A 24644-nucleotide genomic window follows, 5' to 3' on the forward strand; every position below is an offset into this window, starting at 1 on the left:
TGAACATGGTATACCTAAACATCAGCATGTTAACATCGTCACTGTGAGCATGTTAGCATGCTGACGGTAGCATTTAGCTCAAAGCACCACTGTGCCGATGTACAGCCTCACAGAGCCGCTAGCGTGGCTGAAGACTTGTCTTCTTTTTACAGAAAAATATGCCCAGCTGTTTTTTTTAAAGCAGCAGATCAGTTTAAACTAATTTTCACCATTATTTTATGCCCACATACACAACGTTTTGTTTCCTGCTGTAAGGAGACACCACATCTACGTCTTCTTGCAAAGAATTCTTTTGAAAAATGTGGAGAAAATGCTAATAATCTGCTAAGTATTCATCCCTTCATTTAAAAAATAGAATCCTGCATGTTTCATAGGTGCTCTTTGTTTGTGTTAGCCAGGCTTGGTATTGCTCCACTAAATTACTTTTGATTTTATGACAACTGATGAGGCCTCATTATGTTAAAGCATCTCTATTTCAAACGTGACACACAATCTACCTACATTTGCTGAATGCAGTATCTCTAAAGTAAAGGTCTGGTACATAAAAGTGTGTCTGGTCCCTTTAAGACACGTCTGGGAAAGTCATTGTATTAACAAAAGACCAATTATAGACCAATTATACTCGTAAACAGTTTACAGTGGCACGTGTCATCCAACTCACCCTCAACACACATGTTGTTATTAGCATATCCTTTTTAGGTTGACCTTATTGCTTCCATCAAATGGTGGTCACCTAATTTTGAAAGCTAAAACTTGGTTTATTTATAATAATTAATTCCTATTCCAGGCTCGGAGCGCAACAGCAGATTCCCAGGCCAGCACTGAACTATCTGAACGCATCTCCTGCCTGGAGCAGGAAGTGACCCGGCACAAAGAGGATGCCGAGAAGGCCCAGTCCGAGGTGGAACGACTTCTGGAGATCCTGAGGGAGATGGAGAATGAAAAGAACGACAAGGAGAAAAAGATCCACGAATTGGAGAGGTAAGAGAGCGGGATAAAGAGATGCATTTATGCAGAGCAATGAAAAAAACTCTTCAAAAAAAAAAAAAAACATTACTGCTTTCTTTTTCCTCTATTACCCCAAATCAGTAGGAAAAACAAAGACTGTCTATACTTGTTAAATTGATCCATTACATTTAGATGGGACTCCACCTTGTTCATTTTCCATTCAGTTTCTAGCTACTGTTGGAGTCTGTGCTACTATGGTAATCTTTCCTGCAGTACTAATCCATTAGTCTTCCCTTTTTCTCACCCCTTCCTCTCCCATCTTTCTTCCCCTTTTCTCCTTCCACTTCGGCTTTAATTCTGGCATCACTCATCTTTTTTAATTTTCGTCACTGTACCTTATACACGTGTGTATGCATAAATATGTATACATTCATGTAATTCTGCATCTGCGTGAGTGCGTTTATGTTTGTGTGTGTGTGTGTGTGTGTGTGTGTGTGTGTGTGTGTGTGTGTGTGCTCGCCCATCCATCACACCCCAGAGATCCCTCTGCCTCTCATCTCTGGCGTTCTCAGCAGTCGCGAAAACAGGCCCCTCCCCCTGCTGCCTCTCAGCAGCCAATGGGGGGGCTGGTGTGGGACTACCTGGGCACGTGAGTGGCTGGTGGGCCTGTCAGTCAATTAGACAGATGCACGACAAAACTCACTTTGCTTGTCGGGGGACGGGATATGAGAGCACTATGAAAGCGACCCGTCCCATGTGGAAAAGTTATGTGGAATTAAATGTTTCAGAAATTAACTTGTGCCTCAATTTTCCCCACCACATGACCACAAGTTGAGATCCTAAACGAAATATATGTAGCAGATTCTAATAGAGGATCCTCTGTTTAGATTAAAATGTAGTTTAACGGCATCTAAGACATACAATATATAAGATTGAACAATCATTTCAGTAATTCTTCTAGCAAAAATACCCCAAAAGTGTGAGAATTTCTTTTGACGTATTTAATATTAAACTGATTATCTTAAAAGTTATTTGAATATGTCACATTGTGCTCTGGGCAATTATAATGGATATTTGTCTCTGTTTTCAGATTTATAGACAACACGATTAATTAAAAACTAGAAACTTATCAGCAGATTAATTGATAATGGCCACCAATTGCAGCACATTAAAATGAAATAAAAAAGACAATCAGTTGTGAAAAGATTTCTCATGTTTTGCAAGCCTTTTCCACATGGGACAGAGCTGAGTATGTTCACTAATAATAAATATCAAAGAGTTGCCGCATTGGTTCGACTATTCGCAAAATGAAACAAATCACTCTTAAGGTCAGTTATCCACACAAGTTGTACTCCCACACATCTGTGCATCAGCAGCAGTTTTTCTCCTGTTAAACTGCAGTACAACAAGCCAAACTGCTCCCAAAAGTTTGTAAAATGAGGGCACAGTTTGGCACCTGAGTCTCTGCTGTACAGCCTGTAACTCTTTGAGCCGCTGTTCCTGTCAATGATGCAACTCTTTTATTTAGTGGCTCTGTTTTCACGCTTTACTTTTGTTTTACTTTCAGCCAAGGATGGCTGACTTGCAGAGTTTAACCCACTTTTTTTCTTTCATTAGGAGTCTGGACAGTTCAGTTTTTTTGTATTTCCTTTATGCTAATATGAATGGTTTGTCTATTTCTAACTCCTTTTCTACTTTTCTGTATAATCGTGGCTTAACCTGTCTCTCACTCTTAGTGGGTGCTTATGTACACTATATATACCTCATAAACTAGTCTTAACCATATTCTATCTTTTCTTTCTTTCTGTATCTGAATATTTGTCTGCCTGCCTGCATGCCAGCTTGCTTGCCTCTGTGCTTACCTGTCTCTCTGTGTATCTTTCATTCTGTTGTTCTGTCTGTGTGCCTGTTTATGAGTATTTCTGTATGAAGAGGGCTACATAAATAAGGAAAATAAGCCTGTTCTTCGACAAAAAATAGGTGTCTTTATCTCATCACCAATGGTTAAATAATAACATTAAAAAAAACAATTTGAAGTGTATTTATTTTAGTTTGAGTAGTGAGAGTAAAGTTTGTCTTGGAGGGTCAGAGCTGTCCGCGGGTATGAAAACTGGTCCGCCTGTCTGTTTACATGCCTCTCGATGCCTTTGATTTCTGAACTATCAAGATTTCTGTCTGCGTCTGCTCTCTTTCTCTCTCTTTAATCTTTTCTGCCGTTCCTTCTTTGGACATGATCTCTACCCACACCCACTCTCTCTTTTTCTCTTAGTCTGTGGTTTGACTAATGGTTGTTAAGGATTTTAGGAAGATTCAATGTTTCCTCACAGTATCTTGTCTGGTCAGTAGAAATACAACACTATTAATAATTCAGCACCTGCTGACTTCAAACTGGTGCGTGTGCATGTGCGTGTGCGTGTGCGTGCGTGCGTGCGTGCGTGTGTGTTATTTAGTCTGCCAGTAGCCGCAGATGCAGATTTACAGTGGTACTAGCTTAGTGGATAACATTGTAGTGTAACCTAATAGCCATTTAAAATTGCAGCTGGGTGAACATGTGGGATTTTTTAAAAGATCTTACATCATATGTATTTGAAAGATGTTTCATTCTCCCCGTGGATTACAATTAAATAAAAGCTTCTCTGCAACTGATATTTCATATTTGAACTTTGAAGGCTGCTATTAGGAATCCGGAGAGGTATTAAATCTAGTCTTAGTGCCTTAGGTTTAGGAACAGTATCTTGTAATAGTAACATTAAGATTAAGTCAATTTTTATGGGGAAATTTCCTTTTGCACTCTGGCACACACGCATATACAGTCACTACTGTGAAGTACGCGGTTTGTAGAGATTATATTAAAGGTTGTAAGGAAGTATGATACTTCTTACATCTTCTCATTTAGTGGTTTCATTAAGCTGTTAGATATATGTATCTAAGTTAAGACAATGGTTATGTGTTGACATGGTGAAGTAAAGTCATGAAGAGGACAGAAGCTCCGTCCCCCTTAGTTACTGTTGCTATGCTTTTCAAGCTTTCCATCGTCAACAACAATAACAGTTGCAGATCTAACACTCAAAAGGTATTAGTCATTTTTGTAATAATAGGTCCTTGATTTCAGACAAAGATCATCAAAAGCATCTCATCTGTAGCTAGCTATCTAATTAAGCTAATGTTAGCTCCATAAATTGCTTGAAAATACTGTATCGAGCTGACTTTTGAATATGGCTTTTTTTAAATTTAAATATGCATTTAGTAGAAGAAAAACGTAAGATTAGACTGTTTATATATGCTACTGAAAGTACTAAGCTAGTTAACCAGACATGCTAACGATTGCAGCTTACTTTGGAAAAGACAAACAACAAATTGTATTTTGTCATATCATCAAGAATATCTTTATTGCATATATATTCTAAAATATTGTGATATGATTTGAGGGACATATCGCCCAGCCCTATTTCTTACACTTTGGCTCTTGTGATTTTGGTTTTGAAAAGGCTTAAACCCCCCCCACCCACACACACACCTTTAAAATGCAGAGTGGTGCTCATCGGCATATGGAAAAATGCTAATCTTTAGGCCTGCCGTGCCTAGTTATGGTTGCTAAGGTATAATTAGACAATCAGTGTTTTCGCGGAAGGGGTTTGGTGAATAGTGAATTGGTGAAAACTACACTCAAGGTACCATTTAGGCTATTTTACTGTCTGTTCACAGATGTCAGTATATGTAACTAAAAAATGTTTGGAAAGGATTAACAAATATTCCCTGTTTAAGATTAGAAATATATTTAGCAACTAGGCTGTTTTGAACCCGCAAGCACTGACCCTGTAACAGAAAGTGTACAAACACTGACTTTATCCCAGGGATACCAAACCATGCTGTGGATGATAAGACAGGTATGACAGAGGAGGGTACATTCGCCTGTGGCTAACTCTTAGCTTGGCACCAAGGCTAACCCCGGGCTACGAGTGAGCAGGGGAAACATTACAAATGAAACGATCAAATGTGGGTTAAACAAGTGTAAACATCAGCCCTCTCTCTGCCCCTCCCCTCTAGTTTAAATCCAGCTGTAATGGTACCAGGTTATTTCAGTAACTAAGATGGTAATTGGAGCAGACTGAGTGACTTCACACTGAGGGGAAATGGAGCTGAAAATCTGCCCTGATGGCCAAAATAAAGGATTTGGACGGAAGAGTGGAAAGGAGAAAAAAGAGAGAGGGAAAGAAAGAGGGAAAGGAAGGTGGTGGTGGAGAGAGAAAAACAAGGAGACAGAAATGAAATAACGGGTGGAGACAGCGAGGGAAAGAAAAGAAGAAGAGACAACGTGTTGGGGAGAGAGAAACAGAAAATGAAACTGACAGAAAAGACTGGAAGGAGAAGAAAAAGAGAAAAATGAAGGCGGTTTAGAGAGATGTAGAGTATAAACCTGAGTAATGGGAAATTAGAGAAGTTTATTGTGTGTTATATTGTTCTGTAATGGACAATTTGTCTCTGGCACGCTGTTATTAGTGTGCGTTCCCAGGCATAAGCTCACCCTGGAGTTTAAGCTTTGCCAGTTCAACCAAACACATGAGGAGTGATTGTGTGGAATTCTTTCGAGGTCAACCAATTTAGGAAGGGAATTTTCTTCAAATTTCATATCTTAATGATTACACAATGTGGAGACCACAAATCCACGAGCTGAGCGCTTTTCAAGTGGCCCCTGCGGGAAGCGAAAGAAGTCGTCTGTAATATCAAAACCTTTGAAGAAGAAATCATTCATAGGGAGCATGCTCTCCTGCTTTGATTGGCTAATTGCTCACTTTCTACGGTTTGTGATTGCAGTTTTGTCTGTGTGTGTTTGTGTGCCCTTAAATGTTTGTAGAGGTCATGTGAGGTGAGGAGGCCTCTCATAACCCTCAAAGAAGAAATGCCTGCATTTAACCTGTCCATGTGACTGTCTGCTTGGTCATGCCTGTCTCCCTGTTTATGTGCACGCTGTAGCTCTATGGTTAATTATGTCTCTCTAGCTGTTTCTCTGTCAGCTCCTCTGTCTCTCATCTCTTTCCTCTTTGAAAAGTGATCAAGCTGGCTAACCTAGCACTCAACACCTGTCTTCCCTCTCACCTTTCCCTCTCCTTCTCTGTCTCTCTTTCCCTTTTTTTATCTTTACAATGCAACGCTGTCTCCTGCTCTACCCAGTTTTGCCTCAAGGTTAGTACCGCATGCCTATTTTTCTTCCTCCATCACTGTCTCTCTCGCTCTCATTGCGCTCTCCTTCGTTGTCACACTTCTTGTCCTTGCATCAAGACACTCTCTCATCTCCTTCACTCTGTCATAAACTCTGTTTTTAATCATTCCCATCATGTCTGTCTGTCTTTGAAGGAGACACCTTGACTTTCACTCCGCTCTCTTTCTCTGCCACATCACTGCCTCTTTGAAGAGGAAACATTATTGTTTCTTTTCTGCCTGCATTATAGTCTTGTCACGACACTAGCACTAAGTTCAAACTTCAGGCTACCACAGCAAACAAGAAAAATGTTCAAGCGACGTATCGCCATCATTAAGTTGGACAGCTGTGAACTTTTGCTCAGTTCTCCTTACTTCTGTTGGGGTTCTGTCTTTGTGGCTTTTTCAGAGAAATCACTCCACGTTTTGTTCCTGCCATACTTTTGCTAAACAGTTCAGACACTATTTTAAATGTTCAACCAATGTTTCACAGTCTTTTATGGTCTGATCAGGTTGCCAGGCAATCAGCGGAGACTCCTGTAAGTCGCTGCTCCTAGCCAAGAAATAGTTCGGCAATTAACCGCCAGTAAACCGCAACTTGTCTTTTTTACACTTCAGTTTTTGAACGGCTTAAACAAACAAAATATAATGTATTGATTAGTGAGCTTTATTGGTGCTGCTAGGTGGATCTTTTTACCTTTGGACAGAGCCAGGCTAGCTGTTTACCACTCTTTCCAGTCTTTATGCTAAGCTAGGCTAACTGGCTGCTGGCTGTAGTTTCATATTTAACAGAGAGGTATCATCTTATTCTTGTCAAGAAAGTAAATACGTCAAACTATTTCCTTAAAGATACAGTTCACCCCAAAATCAAAAATACATATTTTTCATCTTAGATTGTTTTTGGTGTAAGTTGGTCAACAGCCGTAGAGATGTCTGCCTGCTCTCCAATCTACCTGTAGTGGAACTAGATGGCACTCGGCCTGTGGTGCTCAAAGCGCTGAAAAAATACATTTGAAAAACTCAACAGCATTGTCTCTTTTCAGAAATCATGACCTGGTTCAAGAATGGCGCCGTTAATCATCGTCCATATTCCTGTATTAAAAACATCCTTCTTCTTCTTCTTCTTTTTGGAATATTCCTATCTGCACTCAGAAGGTGACTCTGTAATGAGATTTCAACATGCAAAACCAAAAAGTCTGAATTTGGTCTTTTTTAACAGACATATCAAAGTCATATTAAAATTTCTCTGACCTACACATTGTGATCGACCACATAATAACCACTTGTCCCTTCTATTTCCTGCATAAATCTGGTGGTCTGAGTGTTTTGTGCTCTCTGCTTTAAATGTCTCCCCAGTTCCAGTTCCTTCTTGGCTCTTTCTTTCTTTTTCAACTTCCAGAGCCACTGTTCCCCTTGCCATCTTGTCAGCTTTTTCATTGCTGTTGTTCTGGTGTTTTGTGATTCAACTCTTAGAGGGGGAAATACACAAAAGAAAAAGTTAGCATTGCCTTGCTGTCGGTAGATGACAGAAGACTTTATTCTTCTGTCCTTTTTTGTGTTTTTTTTCTCGTCTTGTCTTTTTTCTGGTTGTTTTGATCTTGAGCTAAGGAACTCCTCATCCACTGCCAAATGTCTGACATCAAGGTTTCTGTATCTTAAAAAGGAATTGCGGTGTGTGTGTGTGTGTGTGTGTGTGTGTGTGTGTGTGTGTGTGTGTGTGTGTGTGTGTGTGTGTGTGTGTGTGTGTGTGTGTGTGTGTGTGTGTGTGTGTGTGTGTGTGTGTGTGTGTGTGTGTGTGTGTGTGAGTGTGTGATCCCCTTGAGGTCCCGTATGACTCTGAGCATTGAGGTGGTGCAGGGGTTTGTCAGCTAATGGGTGACAACAAGCAGGCACAAACACACGCTATCACAGACCCATGCACATTGTTTTTTTGTCTTCCATACACAAACACACGTGAAGAAAGACTTTGCCAGCTAATAGGGGAAAACACCACAGTGGGGATGACTGCTGACTAATTAACTCACATGCACGCGCGCACACACACACACACACACACACACACACACACACACACACACACACACACACACACACACACACACACACACACACACAAACACAAACACAAACACAACAGACTTTTTTTCCAGTATTCAGAAAATAGACACATTGACTACAGTACAGTTTATAATGGCTGCTCACTGTAAATGATTACTTTCTTATATGTTGCTTTGCTTTGTAGTATTATTATATTAACCTATGTGTTTTGTTGCTATTAATGTATTTTAATTAATATTCTTTAATTATTATAGTTAATATATTTGGGTTTTGGACATTTGGTCGAATAAAACAAGCTCCAAACAGAACACGAGGGCTAAAGGAATGCTACAGTATTTCACTGCATGCATTAACCGCATACTGTATTGCAGCATAATAAGAGTAGTCTTCTTGTTCTGTTCGCTCATCTACAATATAATCTAGAGTTCAGATCTAAAGATAAATATAAGGCTAAAGAACGGAGTGTCAGTGTTTAATTTAGGGACTTTGTTGATCTCCGTGTAGACAAAGACAAAGCCAAGATCAACTCCAGCTCTCTGTCACATGCTTACACTATTACTATTATCTAAACACTTTCCCTTACGTTGGGTGGTTAGTTCTAAAATCTGGGGTAAATATCATACATTTTTATAAGGACAGATGCTATTAAAGAGGACATTTCATTCTGTCTGTTGTTGTATTTTAGTGTTTTTTACAGCTAGTTTCCAGTAATCCACACAGTGGAAGTTTGCACAAATTTACATGGGTCTTAGTTGCCGTACCCTCTTATTTACTTCACAAATTTGCTCTCTCTCTCTCTCTCTCTCTCTCTCTCTCTCTCTCTACCTCAGGGATTTTCAACAGTCATTCTGCAAACAACAACATAAGTATTTCTTTCTTTATTCCTCCAAAATGTCCTCCTTGTACTATACAGTTTTCTTCTGCACCAACAGTGGGCAAGACTATTATGTTTTTGATCTTTTTTTTCTTCTTTTTTATGTTTTATAGTTTTTATGGGCTTAGTAAAGCAAACCAACATTTCCTGTATTTTCAAGAGAAGTACTGCATTCCAAATGGATAAAAGGAAATCCTTGATGTTAATGTTGGGTGAACTATGTGCAGTAAACATACACGAGGCCCCCGAGCATTTCTGATCAAATATTTATACAGGACTCCAAATGCAATATTAATATTACCTTAATGTGGGTCCCTGAATATCTGCAGCATGCTAATAAGGGAGGTCAAAAAGTTTTTATTTTGGAGACACTAAAGTTTACTGAAGTTTATAAGATTGTGTGTGTGTGTGTGTTTTTCATTTTTACTGCCAGCACTTTTACAGCTTTAAGTTTTAATGAAGGCTATTCTATGTGTGTGTGTGTGTGTGTGTGTGTGTGTGTGTGTGTGTGTGTGTGTGTGTGTGTGTGTGTGTGTGTGTGTACAGTCAGTACATGAGGGTATTTTTGAGGTTTTGAAAAAATGTAGGCAGTTCAAAGTGCTGTCAACAAATACGTTGGTGTGTGTGTGTGCCACCATGTGTACATGTGTGTATTTCTGTGCAAATGCTGGAAAGTGGATGCATGTTGTTATGTTACGTACAGTTGCACGCACATCCGTGTGTGTGCTTCAAATATTTGTGTGTGGTCCGACCAAGAGACTAATACAAAGCAGGTTGTGTTTGGAGCAGTTGACAGCTCCGACTATGTGTGTGCGTGTGCTGCCCGCTATCAGCACAGTTTTAGTAAGTCTTTGCTCTTGCAGGGTGTGTCAATGAGTGTATAATTGTGTATGTGTGTACTTTGTGTACTTTATGTACTTTGTGTGTGTGTGTGTGTGTGTGTGTGTGTGTGTGTGTGTGTGTGTGTGTGTAGACGTGGTTTCACTGCACATTTGTATATCGTGTTTACAGCGTTGTGGGTAGAGTGAACTCTCCTGTGATTCCGCCTCGTCTAGCGGTTTGCAGCAGTTGTTGAAAGTGATTTCAGAGGGAGAGTGAAGGAAGTATTTTACATATTAAAACCGCTTCAAATGGCACTTTGCCTCCACTGAGCCGAGCCATTGAGTTCACCAAGCAACTTCTGCTTCTCAAAGCAACAAGAGTAATGAAAGTGTTTTAGTGTTTAATTAAATGTGTATATTCACAACTGTAACTTTTTTTTTTTTTTTTAAACTATGGTTTGTTGATCAGGATAGAGCGGAAATATGGAATGGAAAGAAAGACCGGTGCTGACTCATGATTTATGCTATACAGTAGAATTTGAACCCATGTCACAACATCAAGGTTACATAATAATATAAAACTAATATTAAATGTGATATGCTATCCTACCCCATAGAGAACATCCCAAAGTGTTTAAAGATATCAAGGTATGATAAGCTAGATCAGGATGGGAAACTATGCATATGGCCTGTAGAATATATGCATTTGATGTAATTATCTAGCTGTACTGTAAACAGCATTATTGGTTTGAATACTTTCAATATAAGTGCCATGTGCTTCGGTAAGGCACTAGATACTGTTGATATGTGATGCGAATGTGGACTCTTTTTTTTTTTCTAAATTTAATGCAGCTTACAAAAAAAAATTGATTGAAGGTTCAAGAGTTTAACTGACATCACATATACTATGAGTAATACTATATAATGAGTAATAATGTCATAGTGAACAATAAGGAGGTTTTGAATTAATGCTTACATACATTTTTACCTTTTTAGTCTTGTGCTTAACATATAATATAAAAGTATATATTAGCATAGTATATAATAAACCCAGTTACAAGGACTAGAAGTCTTTAAAAGCACACATAGGTATATTTGTGATTTCCTGTGTGCAGTTGTTATGTCAGCTGTCTGCTATCACATTAAACTTACATCTTACTTACATTATCACAAAAAGACACTTTACTTCAGTATTACAGATGATTAACTTAATGATAAATTAGATTTATATGCAGATGATAAACAATAATTGAGGAGATGAAAAACAAAAAACTAAAAGTTTGTGAATTTTGCAGTAGCCTGTGATCCACGATATATTTGTAGAGGAGAGGAGTCAGAGGGAAAGTAAAGCACAGGAGATGGACATGACAAAAGAGGGAGTGTAAGGAATCAGGGAGAGGAAAGGACGGAAGAAATGGTCCATGGTCTGATGAAAATATTTCAGCCAAAGGAAAGCGTAATGTTGCATTTGGAGAGGGAGTGAGTGTGGAGAAGACTGATAGGAAAGGGGAGCGGTGAGGCACTGTACATTTGTCCTCGTTCGTTGGTCTGATGCAAGTAAACGATTGCTTTTTATGCAAATGGTTATAATGCTAAATGCAAAAAAGGGCAAATAAGTGGGGGGTACGATCAGTGTTGGTTTTAGTTAGCAAGAAATTCCAATGGGGGGAGGAGGAGGACAAACTTGCTGGGGTCTGATGCAAGTGCGTGATAGTTGTCCATGCAAATGCTCTTTGTGCTGAAAAGTGATACAGGCAAACAAGTGGGGTTTGAGCAAAACAAGTGTTTAGCATTAGCAAAAGAGGAGAGAGAGAGAGAGAGAGAGAGAGAGAGAGAGAGAGAGAGAGAGTGTGTAAGTGGGTGGGTGAGTGTTGAGTCAATCGGAAACATTGCAAACTAAAAGTCTATTTCACATGCACATACACTCACATACGTGCAGTAAATGTAGCATGAAGGGGGGAAACCTCAGAGAGCTAACCAGATGGTTGGAGCTTCCTGGAAAACCTCCAATAGGAACATTCCTGCCTGTTTATGACCTGTTACGCACTTTCACAGGGCGTAGAGCACAAAATTGATCCCAAATATTCAAATTTATCCCACATTCAGGGTGCAAACTGAAATCAAGACAGAACAAAGGAAACAAAAAACCCTCCATAATGAGTCTGACTCCACGCTTACTTCATCTGCTTTCCTGTTTAACATTTGAACCCAATTTGGATGTGATAATGATGCAATATGGTACACATGTAGGCCTTTAAAATGCATGAAAAAAACAATACAAGTAGAAGCCACACATGTACACACGCATGCTGATTATTATTCTGTGAGCTTTGAATGCCCAGGTGCTCCAGAGCAGTTTTGGCCCCTTCCCCGCATTTCAATTTTTCTTCCAGCTTCCCAAATTTCTCTAGACGGTTTGGAATTGGGCCCCCTGGACCTTTTAGCAAACACATAGAGGATTTTATGTTACCATCCTCTGCCAATATAATTTCTCAACTTTTCTGGCAGTGATACTGATGTAAAAGCCATTTGATGGCTAACTCGCATTACTTTAGGTTAGTTTAGTAGATAGTTTATGGCTCACATAGACAGGAAAGATGAAAGAGAGGGGGAGTGTCATAAAATATCTCGACACTAGAATATGTATATCACTAGATGTAAACAAAACTTTACACTCTTGTGAATTTAGACCGAAGATTGCACTCAAAGGAGTAAAGCAGTAAAAATAAAATAAGTGAAACAGCACACTGAGATTGTAGAATTGCAAATGCATGGATATAAGCTCAGAGCTTTGTGGTGCACAGAGAAAGGTCGAAGGTCACGTTACAACTGGAACCTGTTTACACCATAGGGAACAAAATATGCAGAGTATGGCTCGTAAAAAATGATTTCCCATGAGTGCACAAGCTCTGCTGCTGGTGTTTGCTGTGGATTCTCATCACTGGAGCTCTGCTCTTTTACTGGCAGCTGCAGCAATGGAAGTGAAGAAAATGGATTTATCTAGGAGCCTGTAAAAAGTTATGCTAACAGGATCGCACACACATGCATAAACATTTGCACAGAGCAGGCATTTAAAGAATGCAAACATACAAAAGACTCAGACTTATACAGAGCGAAAAGAATGACTTTTATTGAGTTTGGTCAGTTTCTAATGTGTTCGTCAGCAGTTTTGTTTTGTCTTCCAAGTGTCTTTTGTTGGATATGTGCCAGTATGTGTGCATGCTTACATATAAATCCTTGTGTTTGACTTATCTTTCATCTGTGTTCTATGATTCAGTAGACATTGTTAAACCTTACTGGCATTAGCTTGGGTTAGTCCACATCTGTGCGTGTGTGTACGAGAGGTATGAAAGGTCCTGATCAAGTCAAGCTGCTGTGATAGCTGATAGGTCTGTGACAGATCCACAATGGCTTTCAAACAGCTTAAACAGGGATTAAACCCTTTCTCCATCTCCCAACCCTGCTGCTCCCATGAGGAATCTCTCCTTCATTCCCCAGATGATGATTTAGACTCTGCTTCCCGACACCCACTAATCCTGCAAAAAGACCTTCATGCTTCCCACTGTGGAGAAATCTGAAATGTCATCTAGTCATTGATTCATAGCTTTTTATTGAATTCCTGTACAATTCTATACATTATATTGGCCCTAGGGGATTTCATTACGGCATTGTATTGCACCGAAAAGTTAATCAGAGTGCCTTGCAGTATCATCTTAATGGCAGTAACAGACATTGTGTGTTGAATATGTTTGGTGGGAGGCGGTTTGACTTTATATATTGAATATCAGCTGCACTTGTGTGACCTGCCAGCATTGTCAGTTTGGTTCTTGCTGCTTTGTGTTTGTAAGCATACCTGTGGGGTTGATGTGTCAGATTTTTGCAGTCAGAGATGGTAGTTAATACTGTTAAAGCTGGTATATTGGCATATTCAGGACTTTCCTAACTTAGGGTTTGAATTTAGATCGTGTTAGACACAATCTTGAGATATGGTATGTAAGACACCGGTCAAGGCAAGTAATACTGCTTTCTTCAAGTTAGATTACTGAGAAACTTTTTGAAGGTTTCTTTGGGGGAGCATGTGTGCCTTTATTTCAGGGGAACAGGGGAAAAGAGAGGAGGAATGACTTATTATTGAGCTTGTAAGGTCATCTTAGAGAGGCCACACGGACACACTATTTTATTGAGACATTGTCCATTTTTTTGTGACATATTCTAAGTGACCAAAAGAATACAGGCCCATTTTTTTCTTGAACCTCTTACTTTTAGATTACCGTTTTTTTTTTGTTTTTTTTAAAGTTGAGAGAGTTGGACATTTTTTAGACGTAGTCTTAGGGGTGTAGAATTAATGTTGTAATATATTTTTTCAACCTACTTTCTAGTATTAAATGTGGTCCAAATGCTAGTGATGCAATGAACTCATTGGAGCTTTGTGTGCAATTATCTTCTATCTTCTAAGTAGACCACTGCCATAGACAGCGCCTAATTTTTGGTGTGCGTTTAGCATATAACTCCAAACACTTTTTCAGTCAGGGTTGGCAATAAGCAGTGAAAACCAAATCACTTTTAATGAAAACTAAGGCAACTAATGGCAAAAACAATTGCCAGTGTAGATGTACTGTACAGAAATCTAATTTGTCACAAAAATCCACCCCTTAAATAATAAGAGAAGTCAAAACGACGGTATGTTGGTGATGCATTGACTTTGACGTTGTATTCTGTGTGTGTGTGTGTGTGTGTGTGTGTGTGTGTGTGTGTGTGTGTGCAGGCAGATGAAGGACCAGTCGAAGAAGGTGGCCAACCTGAAACACAAGGAGCAGCTGGAGAAGAGCAGGAACGCCCAGCTGATGGAGGATGCCAAGAAGAGAGAGGACAATCTGAATGAAAGCTCCCAGCAGATACAGGTATGGAGGGAGGAAGAGGAGGGAGAAGGTAGAGGAGGAAGCTGGGAGTTAAAGAAGTGTGATGGCCAGGAAAACGTGAGACAGAAAAAGTTTCTCTCCTTCTGTCCGTCCTAACTTGAATATTTTCTGCTGTGACAACAATGCTTCATGATAACGTGACAATTGTGACAGGAAGCAGCCTGAGGCAATGTCAAACACACTCATTCTCACACACACACACACACACACACACGCGATGCAGCTCTCGCTCGGGGAGTGTGTGAGGGGGGTAACTGAAGAGGATGATGGACAGGGAGAGCAGATGGATGATGGAGAGGAAAAGAGGAAACAAAAAATTGTTGGAGAAGGGGAGAAAGGAGGTGAGGAGGAGAGGTGATAAGCGGGGAAATAAGGGACACACAAACTATGTAGTGGATGCTGTGGGTTTTAAAATGCTACCTTTAGTTTCTCCTTTTCCCCCTCCTGATTTCCCTTGAACTTCCCCCGACTTCTTCTGTTTTTCCTCGTCCATCCTCCTCTTCCAGTAATCGTTAAGCTCAGTTGCTTTTCTTATTAGAGACAGATGAAAACACTCTTTTGTGTGTGTGTGTGTGTGTGTGTACAGGCGTGGGCGTGTGTGTGCTTGTGCTATGATTGATCTTTGGTTTAAGGGGTTTAGAAGTTGTCATTTATGTGTACGCATGTGGTCAGGAGATGAGCTGATAGCTATGTGAGTCAGTCAGACTTATGAGACCACAGCGGTTACAACCATAACTAGTGTGTGTGTGTGTGTGTCAATTGTAAGAAATTCTGCATAATGCATACTATAACCAGCACTGAGGACTGTAAATGGAATGTGAGTATAATTCTGACCGTAAATTTAATTCAATACAATAAGAGGATTTAATCCAATTAAAGTCCATCTCAGTGTGCATAGTTAGACACCAAGTAATGTTGGATCTGGAGCAGGACTCAAATTCACAGCACATGTGTTGGAGATGTCCTGGAAGGTTTGTTCATCACCACTGTAATGTCTCATCCTCTCTCTCCCGCTCCATCTCCATCATTATTATTATTCATTCAACTCTAATTTAACCAAGAAGCCTGGCAAAAAAAAAAAAAACTCTTTTTGTGGAATTGGTGGGAAGCTCATGTTGTCATTTTACTTAGAAACAGCTTAATGTGTGATTTAGAATTCCTGACAGTCAGTCCTCAGAGACAGATGGAAATCAGATTGTTGAAGTCTTTTGCAGCTTTTTCCAGTTTTCCACTGGAAAAAAAAGTGTCCAAGGTTTTAACCTTAGGGACATTTCAAGCAGGAGTGTGACAGGGAAAGCTGCTGTTATGGGAAACTGATGTAATTTGGTAATATGCAGTCTGTCAAATATGAGGGATGTAAGATCAAGGAAGGTTTTGTACTGAATGTGAGTAAGCCAATTGATTTTCTGGTTAGTGTAGGCTTAAATTAAAAGCCTCCCTAAAATAATATTATCAGACCCCATAAAACCAGGTATTGTATATTACAAATATCTAGGGCTACAATTAATGCTTATGTTTGGTCTATGAAATGTCAGAAAATAGTAAATACTGGCATCAAATTTTCCCAGACCTAAAAAGCTTGTTTTATCTAACCAACAGCCCAAAGATAATCTACTTGCAATGATATAAAGCAAACAAATTCTGACATTTGAGAAGCTGGAACCATCCAATCACATGTTTGGCATTTTTGGCCATGCTAGCAGCTCTAAGGATGGTTGTCCATCACTTTGGTCCAGACTGAAATATCTCAACAACTATTGGAAGGATTGATATAAAACTTTGTACAGACAGTCCCAGATGATGAATCCTACTGACTTTGGTGATCCACTGACTTTCCCTATAGCGGCACCATGAGGTTGGCATTTGTGATTTTGCGTAAATTTGTCTCCACAACTTTTGGATGGATAACACAACAGTTTATGCTCTCTTTACATTTCATACTTTCTCTCTGTAGGACACCCTCCGTCTGAAGGAGGAGCGTATTGAGGAGCTGGAGGAAGCGCTGAGGGAAAGCGTTCAGATCACAGCAGAGAGGGAGGTGGTGCTCGCCCAGGAGGAGCAGGCACGCACACACTCCGAGAAACAGGTGCCATCTTTCTCAGTAGCAAATACACATAAGTGTGTTACTGCATGTTTAAGGAGAATCCTTACCCCCAACCAGTAAATGTGTGACCCAAAACTTTCCTTAAACTCAACCCCTAGCACTTACTTTTTTGGTTCACATAATACAAAAAATGTCCTAACTTCTGATGATTTCCTTCATTTTTCTGTCTTTCTGGGACATTTGGACACACACACACACCACACACACACACACACACACACACACACACACACACACACACACACACACACACACACAGACAAACATCTTTAGGGCAACATAAAAACTCTTTCTGACATAGCTAAACATTGCTATGCCAGTAGGGGCTAATGGTAGCGGCAACACACATGCCCTGTGCCAACTGAGCTCATTCAGGTGTGGCTCTGTGTGTGTTTGCCCAGTCACTCCTCATTTGGGGGAGATGTAAATACATCCCTATTTTAAGAACAGCATGTATTTTGTCCACTTCAGCCAGAAAACACAAACAGCTTTTTCTTTAATGGTGCACGAGCCCGACCACTCCAATTTGTAATCTGTTTTATCTACAGTAAGACAGTGGGAAAGCTCAGAGCGGTGTTAAGGGAGGCTCAGAAGGGAAAGGTTTAGTGGATTCAACCTCAGACCAGTGGGAGTGTGTTTGTGTCGCTCCCCTGGGTACCAGTGACTTAACGAGGCCATAGAGATGGGTAACGCTGCTCAGAGCCTAGATGGGTTTTGACAAGTGGGAAAAAACAGCGTGGGCTGTAAGGATGAAAACTGCCCTGAGAAAACATGGCCCGCTGTAGCTGTTGGCAAAACGGCCAGACTCCATTGTTATTACTGCCTCTAAATGTTGGCCGTCCTCTCTGGCCTTTACTTACCAGGCTACTTCTGGACAGACACATAAAGACTGGCATGCAAACGCATGTTTTATTGCTGACACCCTCATCCATGGTTAATGTTAGTGGGTGCCACAGCAGAATAAGTTCAAAATAGACAGGTGTCATAAAAAAATGATGCACAGATGGAGGCAAATAGTTAATTATGCTCTCTTGGCAAAGATACTACAAGGCTTACTAAACAAATGTATTTTCTTCAGCTCCGTGTGCGGACCTGTACCGTTCAAACTCACCAAACTTTATTTCAAATTCTAGTCAAAATCCTGACGTTTCAAAGGTGCCACAGGAAAACATGTTTAAAATTATGTACACGACAGCTTGGGTTTTTCTCTTGAGGTAATGATGCAACCAAAAAGAAATAGCATTTTGGAGGTGGATATTCAACTGTGGGAACTTGATGCGGCTGTAATGGTAGTTATGAACAAGCTGATACAAAATATGTGTGTGTGGTAATGTAAAGTATGTAAAAAAAAAAACGTTTCACATGCATTCCTTTGCACAAATGTAGCCCTAATTCACCAAATTAAACAACAAAATACGTAATTTGTACAGTTTATGATTGTGGAAAAGTACATCAGTTTGATGATTTGACAATAGTATGGTTAGTTTGGTTAGGTTTAGGCACAAAACAGCTTGGTAAGGTTTAGAGAAAGATCATGGTTTGGGTTCAAATTACTACTTGGTAGTTAGAGGGCTTTTATCATGGTTATAATGAAAACCACATGGTTGAGGTAAGAGAACGACTAGGGAAGAAATAGGAAGTGGGAAAAATTAAGTCAGACTTTTGTAGCTAGAGCGGCTAGAGAGATTTGTTACTTGAATGTAAACATGTTGTTTTGCAGAATTTACTGAAATTACTGATTCTGTCATTTTTCTAGGGAGGATAGATGGTCTCATATTGCCAGTTTTCTCTGCAGTGACCTTTCTAGTGCGCCCAGCAACCATTTCAGGATCTCAGGAACCTAACCTCGAATTTAGATGGGAGGAGCAAGGGTCTAAATTTAGTTCCTTGGCCATAGTTTCTGGTCCCGAAAAATTCCCCGCTCAGGGGTTAGTACATTCTGATGGAACTCTCGGGGCAGGCTTTGCAGAGCTGATCGTCACTGATCGGTTAAACGCAAACCTTGTGGCTGCTACAACTTTTCTGCAGCTAAGTTCACATAGTAAGTAGTTCACATGGTTGCCAGTTGTATCAAAGTAAAGTCATTTGGCTTGCAGAGTACTCAAAAAAAGCAAGATGGGCAGGGGGTAGAGGGAGTGTAGATAGAGAGAACAAAGCTTGCTATTTGCTATTTGTTTTATCATTGTTATGTAGCCTTCTTCTAAAGCAGAAATAGATAACCATAAAACACTCAGAAGATTGGATTGGAGACAAGCACCCTGGAGTTTACAGTCTCCTTTTCCACCTCTGAAGGTCTCCTTTGCATCATTTCACTACTGTAGGGCAGGTCCACAGTAACTACAAAGAACAGCATGTGTTTAGTTCCTGAGTTTAGATCCTATGGTTCTATAGTTCCTGGAGCAATTTGGTCAAACAAGCTGATCTAGTAGTAACCTATGGCTTAATTACAAATCCACAAAGCAAAGACACAGTTGCAGAGAAGATCATGCATGCCCAAGGTTTTCACAATAGCAAAGATTGGAACAAGTAAAGAAAAGATGGAAAAATCACACCCAACATGTTTATCCTCCTGAAGTAGACTGTTGCTTAATCTGTATACAGTAATTGTACAAAGCTCTCACATTTAATTTGCCAGCAATATATTGAAATACTTGAAAATGCTACAAGTGGCAGCTTTAATTAGACAAAACTGAGGCCATTTAGGCCAGGGCAGGGTGCTGGAGAGCGTCCCCGTGTTAAAATGCTTCAGTGAAGGAGGAAGGACAGTGTGCGGTGAACGAGTGGAGATGGCAGCCAAGCACTCAGTGCAGTCCTCACCCAACATCAACAACCCTAAGTCAGCCTTTGCAGCGCAGACTCACACGCACGTGTGCATGTGGTACTTACAGACAGGATAGTAATACACAGGACAACGTTCCACATACTGTACACACACAAACATGGCGGAAAGAAGTGCTAACTGCTATTTGAACAGCGCACCGGCGCAGCACAACACAGCATTCAGCAGGAGCCAGATGGACGCGACTTTGGTTTTCTAACTGGAAATGTGGCTCTATATACACAAGTAAATTGTAAATAAATATTTTTGTGTTCCCGTTTTACAACTGCGTCACTGCAATTAGCCTTTCACATAATGATTTATAAAATGATGACAGAGGGGGAGACAATTTCCTCCCTTAATGAGGACGGCCTGTTCAAAGGCACACACATTGCTTATTATAGTGCTGGCACACACACACACACACACACACACACACACACACACACACACACATGCAAATGCAGCCAAACCAGGCACATTTACACGCACGCACGCACGCACACACACACACCCTGACTACATATTGTGTGTGTGTGCATGTGCGTGCGTGTGTGTGGGACTGTCCCATGGATAGGGCTTGTCTGGCAAACTTGGTTGACCAAAACCACAGAAAAATATACTAAACCTTTTCTGCTAGACATGAGTCACTACTGTATGTGTGATTTCTGAAGAGAGGTGTGTGTGTGTGTGTGTTGGTGAGTGTGTGTGTGTGTGTGTGTGTGTGTGTGTGTGTGTGTGTGTGTGTGTGTGTGTGTGTGTGTGTGTGTGTGTGTGTTGTGTTTGTGTCTGTCTGTCTGTCTGTGTGACAGAGAAATGAGTCAACAGTATGACATACTACATCTGACCAAACAGGCGTTCTCTTCTCCAGCTATTTTAATTCTTGAACTCAGTGCACCTTCTTCTTTCTTTCTTTCTTCCTCTTAAAATTAAGTTGAAATCACTCTTACATGCACACACACAAACATTTAGAAGTGTGAAGGGGTTGCAGTCCTCCTCCCCTCCAGCTCCTCTCCAGCCGGGCCTCATCACTCCTCACCCCTCCCTGCATCCCTTCATCCTTCAATCTCTACATCTCTGATGTCGGCCAAAGGCCTTTCTCTCCTCCTTTCCCCTGTCTTCATTTATCTGTCCTTCTCCCCTTCTCTCCTTCTCTTTCTGTCTCGTCTGCATTGCATATTTAACGCTGCCTGTGTTTCTGACCGCTCAGTATTTTGCGCTCTGTCTGCACTTTCTTTTATCTAGTTATCTCTTTGATGTGCTTAGCATTTGTTTCATTTGCTTCCTCTCTCATCTTTTGCTGTGCAGTTTATCTTTTCACTTGAGCACTTTTACAACTTTTGTCTTTCTCTTCTTTTCTCTGCTTTTCCTCCCCGCATGTTTGCTGTTTCAATCCTATCTCCCCCTCTCTTTACTCCTCCTAATATTTGAATGCCCTATTTGCCTCCTCTTTATATTGTCTTCTGTTACACCTCTCTCCTACTTTCATGCTCTTTCTCCCTTCTTCCCTGAGCCTATTCTTTGTATCCATCTTTTCCTCCCTATGTCCACCTTTGCTCTTTTCCCTTTTCTGTACTCATTCTCTTTCCTCACCTCTCTTATATCTCTGTCTCATACTCTCTCTTGCTACCATTTTGTATCCCTTTTTTTCTCCCCTCTCACTGTCTCCATCCCTCTGTTTTCTGTATGCAGCTCTCTAACATTCCAATGCATGAGTTCACCACAGCCGGCTTTAGGTGGTCAAAGGTAACAAAACAATCATCACAAACCTCACTCACCAGCCTTTTATAAATTTCATCATTCATGTCTTCACCATTCATCTTTTTTTTTTTTTTTTTTTTCATTTCACTCCGTCACGTTTTTTCACATTTTTATTTTGGTAAACAGCAGCATGGCAAATCTTCATTTACTGCCTCTGGTACGTTTTAAGTGTGCCGGTAAACTGGTAGCTAAACTTGTAAAGCTTTCTTGAAAGGTGCACAAAAGGTTTCTTCATCTGGATCAGACTCATTGATTTGTTCATTCATTCATTCATTCATGCTAACATTATGGAAAACCTTCTGTACCCAGCAATGACTTTGGAAAAATATTATGTATTATTTGTCTCTTTTCCTTTCTTATTCACATTTTCTATCTCAGCCCTATGTTTTAAGGAGTGAAAATCCAATTGGAAATGTAAAACAATATTTGTTGAAATAGCAACAGGGAAAGACTCTGTAAACTCCACTAATGTCTACAATCTTCAAATGCATATAGTGGTTGAGTAAAGGCAGAAGATGGCTTGGGATTTCTCAGATTAACAACCTGAAGATTATGGGGAAGTTGTTGTATTGGTTGCCCAATATTACATAAGTCTGGAAGAGAGTAATGACGGCAAGACATAAGAGAAAGATCTTCCTTCTTCGAGCTTCTTTACTCTAATCACAAGACTCTTATTTGTCTTGGTCCCCATTTCTCTCTGAACAGGAGCTACTTTCAGATTCCGCTCATCTTCATGGGTTGTACTTTTTTTATTTCTGCTGATGCCATCTATTTTTTCTGAGGAAATACATTTATCTTCGTTACTCTTACTCTCTTAGCTCCTCTTTGTCTGACACTCTTGCCCTCCTATCTTTTTACTTAAACACTTCAGACAAACGGGGAATAAATAACTTTAAAAGTAGATCCAAAGAGAAGGTGTGTGTCTGTGTGTGTGTGTGTGTGTGTGTGTGTGTGTGTGTGTGTGTGTGTGTGTGTGTGTGTGTGTGTGTGTGTGTGTGTGTGTGTGTGTGTGTGTGTGTGTGTGTGTGTGTGTGTGTGTGTGTGTGTGTAGTGGCAGGCCAAGTCATCGTTGGGCTGTGAGAATCACAGTGACCTCGACACTTTGACCTCAGAGACATTAAACTGACAAACTGATATACAGCCAGAGAGAGACATAGATCAAATAGATATCAGAGAAGAGAAAGATTAACAACGGCGAGGAAAGAAAACATGGAGAAGAAAAATGACACGTTTGATGTTCTGCAATCTAGCATCTCATGTAAAAACAAATTATTAAATCATTTCAAAAGCACAGTAGTTGTTATATGCACACGCATAGACGGAGAAAGAGAGAGAGCAAGACACATCACACACACACATACACACACACACACACACACACACACACACACCCACACACACAAACATAAATGCCAATATCTGTTTTAAGCAATTGCCAATTAAAAAGTTGAAGGAAAATATGAATTTAAAATATCAGATTGAGACAGAAGTTGGATAAAGTAGAAGTCATCCTTAAAATGTCTTACTGTGTGTGTGTGTGTGTGTGTGTGTGTGTGTGTGTGTGTGTGTGTGTGTGTGTGTGTGTGTGTGTGTGTGTGTGTGTGTGTGTGTGTGTGTGTGTGTGTGTCTCAGGTGGAGGACCTGCTGGTTGCCATGGAAAGGGTGAAACAGGAACTTGACGTGATGAAAGCTAAGCTGTCATCAACTCAACTTTCACTGGCCGAGAAGGAAGGTCACCTGACCTCCCTGCGGGCCGAGCGGCGGAAACACCTGGAGGAGGTCCTGGAGATGAAGTAAGACACACACATTTTATTACTTGTTATTATTACTTATGTTAACATGTAAAACAGCTGAACATGAACATTGACGGGTGCAATCTTTGTTGGACACTTGTGTCATTTGTCATGTTTCCAAAGACACAAACACGCCACTGACAAACAACAAATAAACAATGTCTTTCTATCTTTCTACCTACATATTCGTGTGCCAAAAAAATCATTTTATTTCTTCATCTTCTATTCTTTTATGTGGATTTACAAACACTCATATGCAGTGATATGAAAACAAGACTATGTCTAAGGCTCAGTTAGCGGCTCTGTAAGGCTGTATTTGCAGTGTTGTTTTGAATTGCCAACATCAGCACACTAATATGCTTACAATGGAAGTGTAAATATGATGACATTTGGCAGGTTACCAACTTAGTTTAGCTTTTTAGCATGGCAGCATTTGGTAATTAGTACAAAACGCAAAGTACAGTTGAGGCTGATGCCATTAGTTTAGCAGGTACTTGGTCATAAACCAAAGAATTGGACAAAGATTTTGACCTGATGATGGTGCTACAGGAGAAGTCAGAGGAGAAGTTCCTGAGGGGAACGTGAATGTGTATGCAATATTTCTATGGTCTGTAAGTAAGTAAGTTTAATGGCATTTCCATCCAATAGTTGTTAAGATATTTCAGTCTGGACCAACAGACTGATATTGCTATCCATAGAGCCAGGCAAATGTCATGGCAAAAAATAAAATGAAACATTTTAGCCACTTTTACAATGTATTTACTTTCCTGTATTGTTTCACTCTCACCTACTGTATTTGCCAGGTGGCACAGCAGTCAACATATACAGTATAACGTCTCCAACCAGTTCTCAGTTACTCAGACACCACCTTCAACACTTCCCCTGAAATTAGCAGCCCTTATGATATCTCCAGTAGTTTCCCATGTTGCTTCAGTGTTCCAGGAAGGTGGTCACTGGTCACATTGACATGATCTTCACCCGACACCTCATCAACTTTCTCTTTCCTCTTCCTCTCTTTACCTCTCTCTCTCCTTTCTCCTTTTATCTCCACCCTCTTTCGCTCTGCACTTTAAAGCCATAGAAGTAAATAGTGTGTTAATGCAATAACCATGTACCGCTGTCTAGCTCTTCATATGATTGATTACATCCACAGACACCCGCACACGCTCATGTGTACGCCTTAACTCTGTGTAAATTTTAATGTCATTTTAATAGATAGGTTTGAATTTTAAGTGCAGCTAAGAGGAGTCCAGCAGTCCGATGACTCCCAGTATTTTCTGCTATGTTACATCCTCACTGAGACCTTACTACGAGGTCTAATTTAGTGGAATGACGCTTTGGGCTGAAAT

General features: G+C 40.2%; 1 protein-coding gene across 15 annotated transcripts in view; it reads left to right on the forward strand.

Annotated features, from left to right (window-relative positions):
• The window catches only part of LOC120553473 (ELKS/Rab6-interacting/CAST family member 1-like), a 123577-nt gene that overhangs the window by 43604 nt on the left and 55329 nt on the right, over window positions 1-24644 (forward strand). For 3 of the 15 annotated variants that reach the window (XM_039791892.1, XM_039791897.1, XM_039791893.1), the window contains 8 exons: window positions 788-981; window positions 1487-1597; window positions 6121-6132; window positions 9036-9071; window positions 14666-14801; window positions 16774-16905; window positions 21434-21487; window positions 23135-23295. In XM_039791892.1, coding sequence (XP_039647826.1) covers window positions 788-981; window positions 1487-1597; window positions 6121-6132; window positions 9036-9071; window positions 14666-14801; window positions 16774-16905; window positions 21434-21487; window positions 23135-23295 — 836 coding nt within the window. The remainder of the gene's footprint in view (window positions 1-787; window positions 982-1486; window positions 1598-6120; window positions 6133-9035; window positions 9072-14665; window positions 14802-16773; window positions 16906-21433; window positions 21488-23134; window positions 23296-24644) is intronic. The other 12 variants (XM_039791901.1, XM_039791904.1, XM_039791902.1 and 9 more) reach the window with 9 other exon arrangements.

This window comes from Perca fluviatilis, chromosome 23 (assembly GCF_010015445.1).
Source record: "Perca fluviatilis chromosome 23, GENO_Pfluv_1.0, whole genome shotgun sequence".
NCBI lineage: Eukaryota > Metazoa > Chordata > Actinopteri > Perciformes > Percidae > Perca > Perca fluviatilis.